We start from the raw sequence: 16,598 nt of genomic DNA, 5'->3' as shown, positions 1-16,598 counted from the left end.
TGTCAGTTGCTTCAATTTTGGAAACTCTACTATATGTCTTTCCTTTATAGAAAGATCGGATGGTTGGTAACTGACAAAATGATATGAAGACTACTTCAGAAAACTCCAATGCTTCATTGCTTGTTTCTGATCCTCCATCACACGCAATAATTTCCTCCAAACTACGACATGAGGCTATTGAAAAGCTTTGTAGTTTTCCAAGATCCTTGGCTATAGAAGTTGGCAACACATTGCTCAATCTGTTACATTTAGAAATCCTTATACTCTGTAGATTTGTGAAGTTAACAACTCCTTTTGGATCTGCACTCCACACTTGCTTCAGATATGGGAGATCACGCAAATAAATAACCTCCAATAATGCAGATTTTGTGTCATTTTGTTGCGGAGGATGTCTACTTTTGAAAATGAATTCCACGGACTCACACCAATAAACATTTAAGCTTTTCAAATGCAAATACCAACATCTCGTGTGATCAGGAAAAATCATGTCAAGCTTATTGCATTGGCTAATACTCACAGAAGTGAGTCTAGGAAATGAATCTGCACTGACTTCGTCTTCATGAGGCCATATGTCTTTTAACTTCTCCATTTTACTCAACTGGATTTCCTCCAACTCAGGAAAAATACAAACCTGTTTTAATGTAATAAAAAGTCATTAGATAAAAGTCAGGTAAACAATGATGAACATTAGCATATATATATATAGCTAGAATGGTGAGTAAATAATATAAAACACAATAATTAAGTAACATGCACAAAACATAAAAAATCTATTACAAACTTCATCATCATCCTACGCACCGTTGGATACTCATTCTTATTTCTTTCAGTGATGAATAATTTCTCCATTACTGGACACCTTGTTATGGAGATATTTTTTAGTTTATTCAGACAGCGAGCCACAGACAATGAGCATAAATATTTCAAGTTACAACAGTCTTCCAGAGTTAACTTTATTAAGTTATGAAAAAACCGATCATTTGAAGGTTGACTGTTCCATATCATGTGGATCTTGATTGAGAACAAATTCAAGATCTCTAACTTTGGAATATCTACCTGCAGGAAAAAAACACACAAAGCATGTTACTCTATTGGAATCACTATTCTAAAATGTCAAATACAAATTATTTTAAGATTAAAGAAAGCCATACAGTTTCATCAAATAGAGGAAAGGAAGTTGCCACACTTTGCTCATCCTCTACTGGAACAATTTCTATGCCATTAGTGATTCTTGCTTGCCGCACTTTGTTGTAAAAATTGACAAATGATGGTAACTTTTGTAGTGTCAAAGAGCGTAACTCTTGAAGCTCAACCTTATTGTTGGATCCTTCTCCTTCCTCACCAACAATTACTTGTAGAGAATTACATTCAGAGACATCAATTGTTTCCAGACTAGTAAGAACTTTAACAATGTAAAAGAAGAATATGCTCTTCAATTGGGGGCACATCTTCACTTTGATGGTCTTTAGTCTAGAAAATGAGGAATTTGTTACAGGACTGCAACATATCTTCTCAATGTTCATTAGGTTGAAAAGGTTGAGAAACTCTAAACTACAAAAGGCGTCTTGAGGTTGTGACAACTCCATTGAGTTCACAATATATTTAATGGCATTGTTATTTACGATCGACAAGTTTTTCAAACATGGAAATCCATCCAGATTCAACTCATAAAATGCATCTTGAACTCCACAGAGATCTCCCAACAGCAAATTCTCCACTCCTTTGAATAGCAATTTGATTCCTTTGAGGGAGTGAATATCCATGCCAGGTTTTAGCTGCAGTGCCAAAGATCTGGAAGCTTCATATTTATTGGGCATCTTAAAATCCCCAATTGAAATTGTCTCAATGTCTCCAATCACAATCTTATAATCATTCAACTCGTGAAAGAACAAGTCTGTTAGTAAATCTTCAACACTAGGGATGCATACATCTATAGTATTCAATTGATGCAAATATTTCAGCTCAGAAAGAACTGAAATTTGACTCTGATTTACTTCTCCCTCCACCTCAATTTTGGTCAAGCTATTTTTTATATGCAATTCCTCCAAACTAATGAGCCTCGATAGAGAAAGAGGTCGAGTGAATCTGCTTATTGAACAATCGCTAATGTCTAGCAATTGTAATCTGCATAAGCCCTCCAACTCTGTTGACCAATTTTCAATTCTAGAACCTGATAGGCTAAGAATTCTTAAATTTTTCAATTTATTTATAATTGACAAGTTACCAAGAGTGCAGTTCTCCAGACAAAGCATTCTGAGGTTTGGTAAGCATTTAATTGAAGACGGCAGACTTGGTATATGAATTCCAGATAATACTAATACTCTGAGTTCTTCCATTCTTTCAAAAAACCTGTCTGGTATTTCTAAACTTGAATCATCACTGTCAATATGAAAAAATTTGAGTTGAGGACAATTCAAAACTTCTGGGAGTTCAACCATGATATGGCTCTTGTGTAGATGAATTCCAATGCAGCTCTCAAGTTCTTTCTTGTCAGGCCAGACATCCAACGTTTTATTTCTCAGGATAAACACATTCTGATTCTTGCACGCCATAGACAGAGCAGCATCTCGAATTATATCATGCATATTGAAATGATCACCGGAATTACTATCCAACAAGCCTGAATCTTTTAGCTTCTTGATTGACTTCGATATGCTCTTGCGGGCATCTCTCAGAGTATGAACATCTTTAAGTATGCCCAAACCATAGCAGTACTTCACCAAGTCAGAAATTAATGATTGATGACCCATTTGAGCACACACAAGGAAAGTGGACTTGAGCTCCTCGCTTGCTAGATGATCATAGCCCATCCTCACGTATTTCTCCATGTACTTTTGCACTTCATTTGATTCTTGTTGGTTTTTTATTCTTTCTAGTTCGCCTTCCCACTCTGAATCGCTCTTGTTCTTTAATGACTTCCCGACTAGAATAACTGCCATTGGCAATCCTGCACAGTACTTGTGAAGAGCTTCGCTATTGAAGTTAGGATTTTTATTCGACATTCCAACCACTTTCTTGAACAATCTCAAAGTTTCTTCCATGTCTAACTCGGGGACAAGGACGATTGATTTTTCTTCGACATTCATTTTATTTTGCAACACTTCTTTAGATCTTGAAATGACAAAAAGTTTGCATCCCTTGGTGGTGCTAGAAGAATTTTCACTTGTTATTTGCTCTTCCTCCTCTGGTCTTTCTTGGTGCATCACGTGGCTTGAAACATCATCTTCATCAAATGGAATTCCAATCTTATTCAGGTCCAATTCTTCCCAAAGGTCATCCAGGATCACAAGGGTATTCCCCTGCTTCAACCTCTTTCTCAAAAGAGATGCTCTCCCATTCTCACCTTCATTTCCAAAGGTCAATCCTAAACCGTCCGCAATATCTTGTTGAACCTTTTGAAGGTCTGGTTCTTCTTTTATGGTTGCCATGGCTACCTTGTCGAACAATATGCTGTCCTTAGCTTGTTTTCGAATTTGTTCTACCAGAGAGGTCTTGCCCACGCCACTAGGCCCATGTAGTCCAACCATTCTTACCTTGGAATCTTTTAATCGCTCCATGACCTTCTCAATTATACCCTTCCTTGATTCAAATTCGAGATAGCCACCGCCAGATGAATTGCAATCCTCAAACATTGGAGCTTGTCGATAAGAGATATTTGCACCATCAGGAGTTTCATTATTCAGCTGCTTGATTGCCGGTGCCAATATCTTCTTTGCTTTCCTGCCAAGTTGACGCCTGCGCCACAAAAAAGGGAGAGCCCCGCTAGAGCACCCCCCGCCAAAGCAACTTGTCTTGGATTTGAGGGTTTCATCATCTTCAAACTCCTTACTTTCTTCCTTCTTTTCCGCCACCTTCTTAAGCCAATCTTCAACAGCAGGTGTGATTTCTTCTGCATTGTCTTTTGCAACTTGAACTCGCTCATTCACCGTTTGCCTCCTACTTTCAAGAGTCTCAGTGAGTTCTTTTAATTCCTTAACATGGCCTTCACAGTTGACAATATAATCAAGCTGGCGAATACTCGCTTCCCCGAGTAAGTTAATAACTTTCTCTAACGGTTTAGTCGGAAGGTTTGCCATTCTTCTGGATTTCCTAATAGGAGTATATCTCCATCCTGTAAAACAATATGGAAATAAACCAATAAGAAGAAAAAATAAGGGAATTAAAACGCGATAACATAGAGATGGATATTTTTGTGACCGCCTGAAATGAGTCATGATTGGTGTTCAGGAAAATAGTCCCAGCAAGTCTAACAGATTTAAATATAAAATAAATAAAAATATTACAAATATTTTGTATTAATTTACAGTTTTAAACAAAAATAAAATATAGATGAATCTTACTTGTGACATATAGAGCAGATGATATCTAAAAATTCAACAAAAAATAAATACCTCTTGCAGATTATTAATCTTGAATAGAAAGACTTACATACTCAAATATTTATTCCTAAAAAATTATTTTTAGAAAAAAACGACCGGAGTGAATTTTACAACCCAATGACTAAACAGTACATCTATAATTCACATGAGACCATATAAAAATTATTATAAAAATAATTTTAGTTAGAAAATAATAATTTATATGAATGAGTGAATCAATAAGCGAGTTCTCATATAGAAAGCAAATCAAATAATTCACGCTTAGGCGGCTCCACCTGTAAGGGTAGCCCTTTTCTCTCATGTGTCTATAAGAAATAACAGATCCAACATGTAGCCTACACGTTAGGCTAGCAACGCTCCTGCTAACTGAGGTCTGAGCCAGATGCATTTAGGTTAACGTCATAATCATCGTTAACTATAGTTTTCTAATACGAGCCTCCCAAACCAATTCAAAACATATAGTTTCGAATATAACAAATTCTTGGGTGTTTCAAACATGATGTATCAAATCAATAAAATAATATTTTCTCATCCAAATCATAGTTCAATCATATTTTCTCAATCTTAAGACATTTTAAATATAGTTCATAATTTTAAAATAAGTAAATACCAACAAATACTTTAATATTTCGAAAATACATATTCGAGTAAAATCAAATGCTTTAAAATAATATAAAACTTTTTTAAACGTACATATAGTCTCAAAAACATATAGTGTCATGTGCATATTAAAATGAGCTTAACAAATATAAATATTTAGTTGTCACGGCCCAAAATGAGCCATGACCGGCGCTTAGGAAAATAATCTCATAGCAAGCCTAATAGACTCAAATATAAGTTGAATAAAAAAGTTACAAATATTTTACAAGTTCTAAAATAAATAATTATATATTTTTAACAAAATTAAATAATTAAGAGTAGTTGGATCCTGCCTGTGATATATAGAGCATATAACATCTAGGAACTCGACAAAGAATAAGTATTCGGTACAGATCGTTATTCTTGAATAGAAAGTCTCACATAATCAAGTATTTGTTCCTGAAAAATATTTAAAAAAAAGGGGTGAATTTTGCAACTCAATGACCAGACAATACATCTATAATCGACATGAGACTGTATAAACATTATTATTAAAGTAATTTTTTAATTAAAAAATAATAGTTGATAATAATAAGTGAATCAATAAGGAAGCTCTCATACAGAAATCAAATCAAAAGTACACACTTGGACGGCTCCACCTTTATGGGTAACCCTTTCCTCTAGTGTGTCCGACCGGAATAACAAATCCAATGTGTGGCCTACACGTTAGGCTAGCAATGCCCTTACTAGTTGAGATCTGAGTCAGATGCATCTAAGTTAACGTCATATCTGCCGTTAACTACGGTTTTCTAATACGAGCCTCTCAAACCAATTCAAAACATTAATTTCAAATATAACAAATTTTTCAATCTTCAAACATATAATGTATCAAATCAAATCAAATAATACTTTTTCATCCAAATCTTTTTTAATCATATTTTGTCAATCTTAAGGCATTTCAAATATATTTCACAATTTTAAAATAAGTGAGTAACAACAAATACTTTAATGCTTCAAAAAAATCATATTCGAATAAAATCAAGTATTTTAAAATAATATAAAGCTTCAACAAACATGCATATAGTCGCATAAAAACATATAGTCTCATGTGCATATTAAAATGAACTTAACAAAGATAAATATTTAGTTCTAATAAATCAATTATTCAATCTAATTTAAAATTCTTTGATAATAATATGTAAGTGTAATTTTAAGTTCAAAACAACATATATCAAAATAAAATAATTATAGATGTAAAGTCAACCAATTATAAATGTAAAATGCCTACTCACAACTTGGTCTCAAGAGACCGAAGAAACCGAACCCGAAATGCCAAATTAAATGGCGAGGAAGGTTGGAATAGAATGGAACGAAAAAGCGCAGAATTTGGACCGAACCAGTGGCAGCAACTTCAATTCTAACAGCAGCAGCAACTCTAACGACAATGTCACGAATGTAATCTCAAAACAACAGCAGCATAGCTACCACTTCTAGCCCGTAACAAACAACAGCAAAAGCAGATTAATAAAAAAAGATAGCACAAAAATAGAGCGAGAGCGTAACGCAGATAAAGCATAACAGAAATGGAAAGAGATGTAAAGTACAAGAAGAATGGATTTTGTTTTACCAAGGTAAAGGAAGAGCAGTGGTGGCTCTTAATGGCAATAATTCCGAGGACTCTGGCAGCAACATTCATGGCCCCAGAGACTCCGGCAAACAATGAAAAACCAAAAGTAGAAGCAGAACAATCTCTTCTCTAGTCACCTCCTCCACCTGCACCAGAGGCAACTGCAATGATAGTGTAAGAATAGAAGGTTTGCTCTGTCTCGCGGTGTGGTGGAAGGCAGCAGCAACTCAGCGACCTGCTCCAGCAGAGCTCCCTTTTCTCTCTCCCATTCACCCCCTTCTTTGCTCTGCTTGGCGACGACGATGGCCTTAACTGGGACGGCGACAGTCTCGATCAATGGTAGCGGCGGCGACGGGACTCCTTCCTTCCTCTTCTCCGCCACGCACTTTCCTCTTTCTCCATGAAAGTTCTACGACCTCACTCTCTCTCATCTCTCCCGCGCATCTCTTCCTTTTTCTTTGCGACAATGACAGCGGCGTCCAGCCTCACCGGCGTCATCCTCCTTCTCCCCTTCTTCTTCCTTTCTTTCTCCCTTTCCATTTTCCCTCTCTCTTTTTCTTTCTTTTCTTTTGTTCTGACTTCAGAGTGTGTGCTTGTGTGAGAGTGAGTGTGCGTGGGTTTAATTTAGGAATTAGGGTTTGGTTTGGAGAAAAGAGGAATAAAGGTATTGTAGGGATTTTACATTAGTTCTAGTAAATCGATTATTAAAACCTGTTTTAATTCTTTTATAGTAATCTTTGTAAGTATAACTAAGTTCAAAGCACCGTATATCAAAATAGTTATAGATGTAAAGTCAAACAATTATAATTATAAATGTAAAACCTACTCACAAATTGGTCCTAAGGGGTCAAAGAGACCAAACCAGAGTGCCAAGATAAAAGGTGAGGAAGGTTGAAGTAGAATGGAATGAAAGAGCACGAAATTTGGACCGAGATAGTAGCAACAACTTCAATCCTCACTGCATCAACATCAACAACAGTCCTAGTATCAACATTATAGAACAACCACAGTAACAATGGTAGCGAATCCAATATCCTACGGTGGTTTAAAACTAAACAAAGGCAAAAAAGGACACCAAACAGAATAAAACAGAGTCAATAATAGAGCTTTATGGCAAGACAAGGCAGAACAAGATTAGTCTTTCCAAAGGAAATAAGAGGATGGAGCATCAGCAGCTCCGGTGACCCCCCACCGGCAAGGACAGAACCGGCAGAAGCAAAGCTAAGCTAGGGAAAACTTGCAGAGTTTCTGGCGGCAGCTTCCGGCAACGTCAGCGTGATTCCTGGTGGCCAGAGGCGCAGCTTGCGACATGGCGGAAGCGTACCAGCTCCCCCTCCTCGCGAGACTCTCCTCTCTCTGGCTATTACGTTTCTCTCTCCTATGCGAGCTTCTCTCACTCTCTCTCTCCCTCTCTTCGAAGCCGCATACCCGCAACCGTGACGACGACGACGAAGCTCCTCGTCAAGTGGCAACGACAAGGCACGACAGCGATGAGATGTCGTCCCCTTCCTCTATTTTGTGTGTCGCATCTTTCTCTTTCACATGCGGTGGCTTCTTGTGGTGGCGATGTAGTCCTCGACAACGACAGTGGAAGCTCCCACTGCGGCAGGGATAGTCTCTAGGGGCGTCGGCGAGGACGGCGGGACATGACCTCTTTTTTGCGCTTCTTCCTTTCTCCTTCCCCATTCCCTATTTTAATTTCCTTCTCCCTCTCTCTTCCTGATCAGCGACAACGACGGCAACAGCAGCTGCCAGCCCCGCCGGCACCGTCCCTTCCTCTCCCCTCCTCTTCTTCCCGATCCTCACTCTTTTTGTTTTTCCTCTGTGTGTGTAGCATATGAGATGAGAGATGAGAGTGTTTGAATTAATTTTGAAATTAGGGTTAGGGTTGAGAAAAGGAAATAAGGGTAGTGTAGGCAATTTTGATAAAATTGGATGGTTGGGTAGTAATAAAAGGAATTAAATGTAAAATATTTCAAAAAAAAATTAGGACATTACATTCTACTTTCCTTAAAAAATTTTCGCCCTCAAAAATTGAAACAGTATGCAAAATGTTACATGGTTTTAGCATTTTACTAAACATGAGAAAATAGTATAATTAAGTGCAAAAGTTACAAGATAGGTTTGTGTTAAAACAATACGGTTGACATTCACCTACTCTCGTTCCCTTAACAACTCAGATATACATAGCACTCTTCACTTCATTCGTCAATCTCCTCAAAATACAATCTTACTTCATAATCTCCTTGGTTCTGTTGTACATATCCATAGTAGGAACCAGTCTTATGTCAAGCCTATGATTACAACTTTTTGAACTTCAACATCGATAAATTGTGTCCTAAAGAACTAGTGTATCGCTTGCTATCGAAACAAGCTCGAGTTTATCCAAAAGGATACAAAATTTACAAAGAGAAGAGCAACATCACAGATAAGGTTTGCAAGAATTCAGAAGGATGCATAGAATCATAATTAAGTAATGATGTACAAAAACAATAAAGTGTGACAGAAAGATAGTCAATCACATCCTAACAAGGAAATCTGAATCAAGGAACTTTGATGAAAACAATAAAAGAAAAGATAAAGTATTAGGTCGAAACAAGTTCAAGTTGAATCAAATAAGTGCAAAGTTCACCAGAGATGGCCACTACAGTCCATGACAATGTTCACAAAAATTTAAGAGAATGACTAGAAATACAATCATATAAGACACAATCTTTGGGATCAAAGAAGAAGAAGAACATACATGGCCTAAAATTTATAATATTTATAGACCAAAATAAGAACAAATGAAGTTAAAGAAAATAATAGGAAGCAACAACACTATAGGCAAGAAAAAATGAACAGCAACAAATATACAACTTAAATAAAATACCCATAATAATTGTAAATTAAATTCCAAACAATAAGACAGACAATAATAGAGGAGTAAAACAAAACAACAAACTGAAAATTTGACCGCACTTTTTAGAAAGACAATTGAACAGTTATGAAAATTAAAAACAATAATTATCACAAAAATTAACATGCTCATTTCTTTTATCTAGAATTCTTTGACAAGGTCCATTTGAATTAATTATTATCATAACCTTGAATATTAAATATATCAGAATAAAATTTAATAGCTTTTGACTATAAATAATAGATAAATAACGTAAAACATGATGAGAAAATATAAGCAATCTTCTCATTATCCTCAAGGCCAAAATTTACCTGTACATTTTACTTATTGTTATTGTAAAATACACTCAAATATTTTCATATGATCATACAGTTATAACTTAATTTACAAATAATGCACATGTAAGATCATGAAATTAAAACGATGAAATTACAATTAATACAAACTAACATTAGTTATAATAAATTAACTACTACTCTTTATTTCGCCTAAATCTTCAAACGTAATTTAGCTTTCAATATAATTCAAGCACATAGCAAAAGAATTTTATGAAATTAGTATGGATCATAATTTTTATACAGAAAAAATACCAAAAAGAGAACTCATCTTCATAAATAGTTAACCGAACTTAAAACTCATGATATATATATGTTCTTGGTAGCAAATACTAATACATGAAGAAATTAATAGATTTGGACGTCAAACTTGTAGTCATGAATTTCTATGTTCATTTTAATGTGCATCTCTATTCACGCTGCATAACTGATATTTTTAATCATATCCACAATACTATCGTCTTGTGGTGTTCTCCTTTCTTTTTTTCTTTGGTAAAAAGATTCACCAATAAAATTGAATACCAGGAGAAACCTTAGTAATTTAAAAACTATATTTTAAAAAAATATCTTTTATTAAAATAAAATAATATTCATAATTTAAATTCTTTTTTTAATTTAACTATAAAAAATATATCTCTCAAATCTGTCTTATTTTCAAAAATATAATATGATGAGAAAGTTTTTTTTTTCTAAATCTCTTACTCATTTCCAACCCAAAAGTAAACCTAACAAGCACAGAAATAACAGCTACATACAAATCAGGGAATTCGAAATCTGTTAAACAAATTTAGAACACTACCCAAAAAGACGTCATGTAAAAATAATAAAAACATGATTTTTTTTTTTTAATATCAAAGGCACTTGAAATATCATGCAAGGCATATACCGAATTGAAAAAAAAAACCTGTTATGTGAGAAACCAATAATAATAACAATGAGATAAAAAGAGAAAGATACTAGAAAACCTGATAAAACATTACCAAGTCACTATTGAATAGAAAATCAAATCCTAACTATATCAATATGCAAGAATTTATTGTTTACGAACAATAATAATATCGATCACACACAATGATGATTTAAATAGCAATAATCACAATAACAATTCATAGGAAACAACCTATTCTAATAGCCAGAGATAAAATATTTAGCAATAATATCATATATCATAATAGAAAACAGAAAATTGTATCTGTGAAAAAATTGTAACATATAAATACTCAATAATTCGAATAATAAATATAGAAGCAACTTTGTTACTAGAGCACAGGCATTTCAAACTACCAATCTTTTAAAAAAAAACCCTAACTTGGTAAAAAATTTATCAAAGTAATCTTTAAATGTTATGAGATTATCCTAATAAAATCTCAAGTTATTTTAATATTGATTCCCGCTTTTAATTTAGAAACAACAAAGTTCACAAGAATTGTATATTATTATATTAAGATAGTTAATATCTTTCTAATCTTAGTAAAAATTTTACTTCAAAGCACCATTGTATAGATCAAATTAGTATCTTAGTACATAATTTCACTTACACTATTTTATTCCACGAACCTAACCAAATGTGAATCATAAAACATTAGGTCTCATTGAGAAATTAGATAATTTAAAACTAGAGTTAGTAAGGAGTTCATAAACAAAGTATGGTTTATAATAATTAGTTAAATGTAATAAGGAGAAAAACTCGAATAAAGAATTCGTTCAACTTTTAAAAAATTGAATATTTAGTCCCTTTTGTCAAAAATTACCAGCAATTCTTTTCAATATCTAAGATCTACAATTTCAATCTCACAAAAACACTAGAAACCAAGAAAACAAATATTCTAAATCTCTAAAAATAAGAACAATGGTTGAGAACAAGAGAATATTCAAAAAAGCAAAGGGTTAAAAAAATTCTCAAGTTTCATATCTTAGCCAAAAGCAAAATTTATCTTATAATCACCATCCAAAAAGCAAGCGTTCACAAACTTTCTCTCAACTTATCAAGTCGAAAATAGTTCCGTTAATTCGATCAATGAGTGCTTGACAACTTGCAGATTGAACCATAATGGAATTGGATTATCAAATTAGAAAAGTACAAACAAACTTCAATATCGGAAAATACTTTCGATCCAGCTAACTGATTACCCAAATAATTCACTATACATAAGCAAAGAAAATAACCAATCGAACAAACAACAATAACACTATATTCATATGTTTCATCAGATAGTCATTCTTCTTAAGCAATTAAATAACAGTTTTCAAAACTAGATATTGAATTAAAAAGAAAAATCAAAAGCAAATCAAAATTATGTTATAACTTCAAAGAAGAAAAATCTCAATATCATTTATCAAATCCAAAACAAGGCATTTCAATCAGAAACTTAGTAAATTCATGCAATCCATAAATCCAAATACAATTCTATAAGAGAATCAGATGGTAATTCATAGCAAACATAGATCTAATCTTTTAAGTAATTCATCAACTATTGACATTAGAAATCACAGAGAACAACCCGAAACGAAGAAGATTAAAGCATACATTCACAAAATTGAAAAAAAATTAGAACTAGCTAGCTACGAGAAAAATCACGAACCATAACCAAAGCTAAAACCATTGCAAAAACACGTTCGAGAAAATCTACCAAATGATAAGTCAAGATTGGTAACAAAAGGACAAGAGTAGTAAGAAGTGGCAGAGAACGGATGATTGCAGTAATCAGAAGACAACAATGACATAGAGGACAAAGAGGACATTCCTATAGGCCTTTAATAGTTCCACAATTTGTACAAATAGACGTGCTTCTATTTATACAATTGTGATCCTACCATAGGACACTTGCTCCATATTACACAAGTTAACCTAAGCTCTGATACCACTTTGTCACAGCAAAAAATGAGGCATGACTGGCGCTTAGGAAAATAGTCCCCCAACAAGCCTAACAGATTTGAATATAAGATAAATAAGAAGGTTACAAATATTTTTGATAAATTTATAGTTTCAAGAATGAATAATTACATATTTTTAACAAAAATAAAATATAGATGGATCCTACATGTGATATATGGAGCAAATAACGTCTAAGAACTCAACAAAGAATAGATATCCCTTGCAGATCATTAATCTTGAATAGAAGACTCACATACTCAAATATTTATTCCCGAAAAATTAGTTTTAGAAAAAACGGAGTGAGTTTTGCAACCCAGTGATTAGACAGTACATCTATAATTTACATAAGATCATATAAATATTATTATAAAAATAATTTTAGTTAGAAAATAATAATTTATATGAATAGTGAATCAATAAGGAAGTTCTCATACAGAAAGCAAATCAAATAATCCACACTTAGGCGGCTCCACCTCTAAGGGTAGCCCTTTCCTCTTGTGTGTCCGTACGAAATAACAGATCCAATGTGTGGCCTACATGTTAGGCTAGAAATCCCTCTGCTAGCAGAGGTCTGAGTCAGATGCATCTAGATTAACGTCATAACTACCGTTAACTATAGTTTTCTAATACGAGCCTTCCAAACTAATTCAAAACATATAGTTTCGAATATAACAAATTATTTGGTCTTTCAAACATGAGGTGTCAAATCAAATAAAATAATACTTTCTCATCCAAATCATAGTCAATCATATTTTTTCAATCTTAAGGTATTTTAAATATATTTTACAATTTTAAAATAAGTAAGTACCAACAAATACTTCAATGTTTCAAAAATACATATTTGAGTAAAATCAAATGCTTTAAAATAATATATAACTTTTTCGAACGTGCATATAGCCTCATAAAAATATATAGTCTCATGTGCATATTAAAATGAGCTTAACAAAGATAAATATTTAGTTCTAATAAATCGATTATTAACACCAGTTTAAAATCCTTTGATAGTAATCTTTGTAAGTATAACTAAGTTCAAAGCACCATATAACAAAATAATTATAGATGAAAAGTCAAAATATTATAATTATAAATGTAAAGCCTACTCACAAATTGGTCACAAGGGACCGAGGAGACCAAGCCAGAGTGCCAAGATAAAAGATGAGGAAGGTTGAAGTAGAATGGAATGAAAGAGCACAAAATTTGGACCGAGATAGTAGCAACAACTTCGATCCTCACTGCAGCAACATCAACAACAGCTCTAGTATCAATAACATGGAACAACCACAGTAACAATGGCAGGGAATCCAATAGCCTACGGTGGTTTAAAACTAAGCAAAGGCAGAAAAGAACATCAAACAGGACAGGACAGAGTCAATAATAGAGCTTTATGGCAAGATAAGGCAAAACAAGATTAGTCTTACCAAAGGAAATAAGAGGATAGAGTATCAGCAGCTCTGGTGACCCCCACCGGTAAGGACAGAACCGGCAGTAGCAAAGCTAAGCTATGGAAAACTTGCAGAGTTTCTGGCGACGACTTCCGGCAACGTCAGTGTGATTCCCGGTGACCAGAGGCGTGGTGGCGTAGCGTGTAACAATGGTGGAGGCTTACCAGCTCCCCTTCCTCGCGAGACTCTCCTCTCTCTGGCTATTGCGTTTCTCTCTCCTATGCGAGCTCTTCTCCCCCTCTCTCTCTTCGGATTCCCATACCTGCAACCATGACGGCGACGACGAAGCTCCCCGTCAAGCGGCAATGACAAGGCGCAGCAGCGACGAGATGTCGTCCCCTTTCTCTGTTTTGTGTATCGCGTCTTTCTCTTTCACATGTGGTGGCTTCTTGTGGTGGCGATGGAGTCCTCGACGACGGCAGTGAAAGCTATGGAAAAACAAAAAATCTGACAATCAAATATTTTTATTAATAAAGTCCAACTAAGTTGGGTCAAATTCAATAAAAATGACTCAGACAAGGTACGTGTGAATTACACACTTTTTTTCGTATTTTTTCTTTTTATCACGTGCTTTTTCTTTTAGGACATTTTTTATTTACTATTGTTGTTGTTGCATTTTTTTATTTCTTCTCCTCTTTCTCCTCTTTTTATTGTTATGGTGTTTGATTTTTTTCTTATTTTTATTCTTCTTAAGGAGGTGAAAACAAGAAAAATATAAGGAAATGAAACAAAAAAGAGAAGATAAAAAGACGAAGGAGAAGAAGAAGATAACGATGTTGAAGAAGAGGAAAAAAATTTTAATTGTGCAAAATTTATCAAAAAAATAGCATCAAAACTTTAAACTTGACACCGAAATTTTTAACAGCGAGTCAGCGACACAGAAAATTCTTTAACTAGAAATGATCAAATAACACCAAAATTTTTTAACTATGACATAAAAATTTTAACTTTTTTTTTCTTTTTTCCAACATGTTTTTCTTCTTTTTCATGTTTTGTTATTAGGTGCAATTTTTTTCTGTATCTTCGTATATTTTATTTAAAAATAGAGGATTTTATTTAAATAAATTTGTTTTAAAGTTAAATTGTATATTTTTAAGTCCTAAACAACAAATTAAGCTATCTTATGATGTAATGTGAAGATCAATTCAAATTTTATATTTATTATAGTGGGGGAATGTTCAAATTCGTCCCTGAAAGATCACGCGATCTTTATTTTCGTCCCCGAATGATTTTTTTAATCAAATTAGTCCCTGAAAGATAAATTATTAGTCAAATTAGTCCTTCCGTCAATTGGATAATGACGTGTCACGTTAAGTGTCACGTGGCATGACGACGTGTCACGTTAATGCCACGTGGCATGATGACATGACACGCCACGTGGCAGGTCAGTAACACGTGGCACGCCACGTGACAGGTCAGTGACACGTGTCGCTTGACATATAAAAAAGTTTTCAATTAGTCAAAATAGTTTTTGAAAGTCTGGACGTAAGTCATTTTCATCCCTCAAATTTTAAAAATTAGTCAAACTAGTCCTTATATAATTTTTTTATTTTTTTCATAAAATTATCTCTCTCCTTTAATTCTTCTCAAAATTTTGCTGGAATATATATATACTCAAAAATGTATGTATTTATTAACCTAAACAAAATTATATGCTCAAAATAAAAAATTTATGTACGTTAACCTAAATAAAGTTATACCACTATTTTTTTTCTACTACATCTTTTTTTTTTCCATTACGGTATTACTTATATATAGGAGGTAATGGTAGTGATACTTAGAGTCAAAATTCAAGAAGATTCACAAATTTTGCTTCAATTCCAAACTTTACAAAAAAATTATATAAGGACTAGTTTGACTAATTTTTAAAATTTAAGAGATGAAAATGACTTACGTCTGGACTTTCAGGGACTATTTTGACTAATAGAAAAAATTTTTATATGTCAAGCGACACGCCACGTGTCACTGACCTGTCACGTGGCGTGCCACGTGTTACTGACCTGCCACATGGCGTGTCACGTCATCATGCCACGTGGCACTTAACGTGACACGTCATCATCCAATTGACGGAAGGACTAATTTGACTAACAGTTTATCTTTCAGGGACTAATTTGATTAAAAAAAATCATTCGGAAACGAAAATGAAGATCGCGTGATCTTTCAGGGACGAATTTGAACATTAACTCTTATTATAGTAAAATTTTTGTATTTTATATAATAAATTTTGGTGTCTTTTTTATATTTTATATAAAAAAACTTTGTGTCATTGTTTTTAATCATCATTATTTTGTCTACTGTTCTAATTTTTTTATTTTTTATAAATTTTAAAAAATATACAAACAAATAAATAAAATAAGAAGATAAATAAAAACAAAAAAATTATATAAGAAGAAGAAAAACACAATATTGATAACGATGACGATAATAATGAGATGATGAAGATGACAAAGAAAGAGGAAGGG

The 16,598-nt window shown here is 33.6% G+C and overlaps 1 protein-coding gene across 1 annotated transcript in view; it reads right to left on the bottom strand.

The window, feature by feature from the left end:
* Positions 1 to 161: 161 nt before the first annotated feature.
* LOC110278279 (probable disease resistance protein At4g27220) overlaps positions 162 to 16,598 on the bottom strand; it is a 35,791-nt gene continuing 19,354 nt past the window's right edge. Inside the window, exons 2-6 of the mRNA XM_052257949.1 lie at positions 1,152 to 4,111; positions 974 to 1,056; positions 802 to 859; positions 518 to 631; positions 162 to 239 (exon numbers count right to left, since the gene is read on the bottom strand). Coding sequence (XP_052113909.1) covers positions 162 to 239; positions 518 to 631; positions 802 to 859; positions 974 to 1,056; positions 1,152 to 4,111 — 3,293 coding nt within the window. The remainder of the gene's footprint in view (positions 240 to 517; positions 632 to 801; positions 860 to 973; positions 1,057 to 1,151; positions 4,112 to 16,598) is intronic.

Source organism: Arachis duranensis, chromosome 2 (genome assembly GCF_000817695.3).
Source record: "Arachis duranensis cultivar V14167 chromosome 2, aradu.V14167.gnm2.J7QH, whole genome shotgun sequence".
NCBI lineage: Eukaryota > Viridiplantae > Streptophyta > Magnoliopsida > Fabales > Fabaceae > Arachis > Arachis duranensis.
This window is presented reverse-complemented; position numbering and strand designations above follow the sequence as displayed.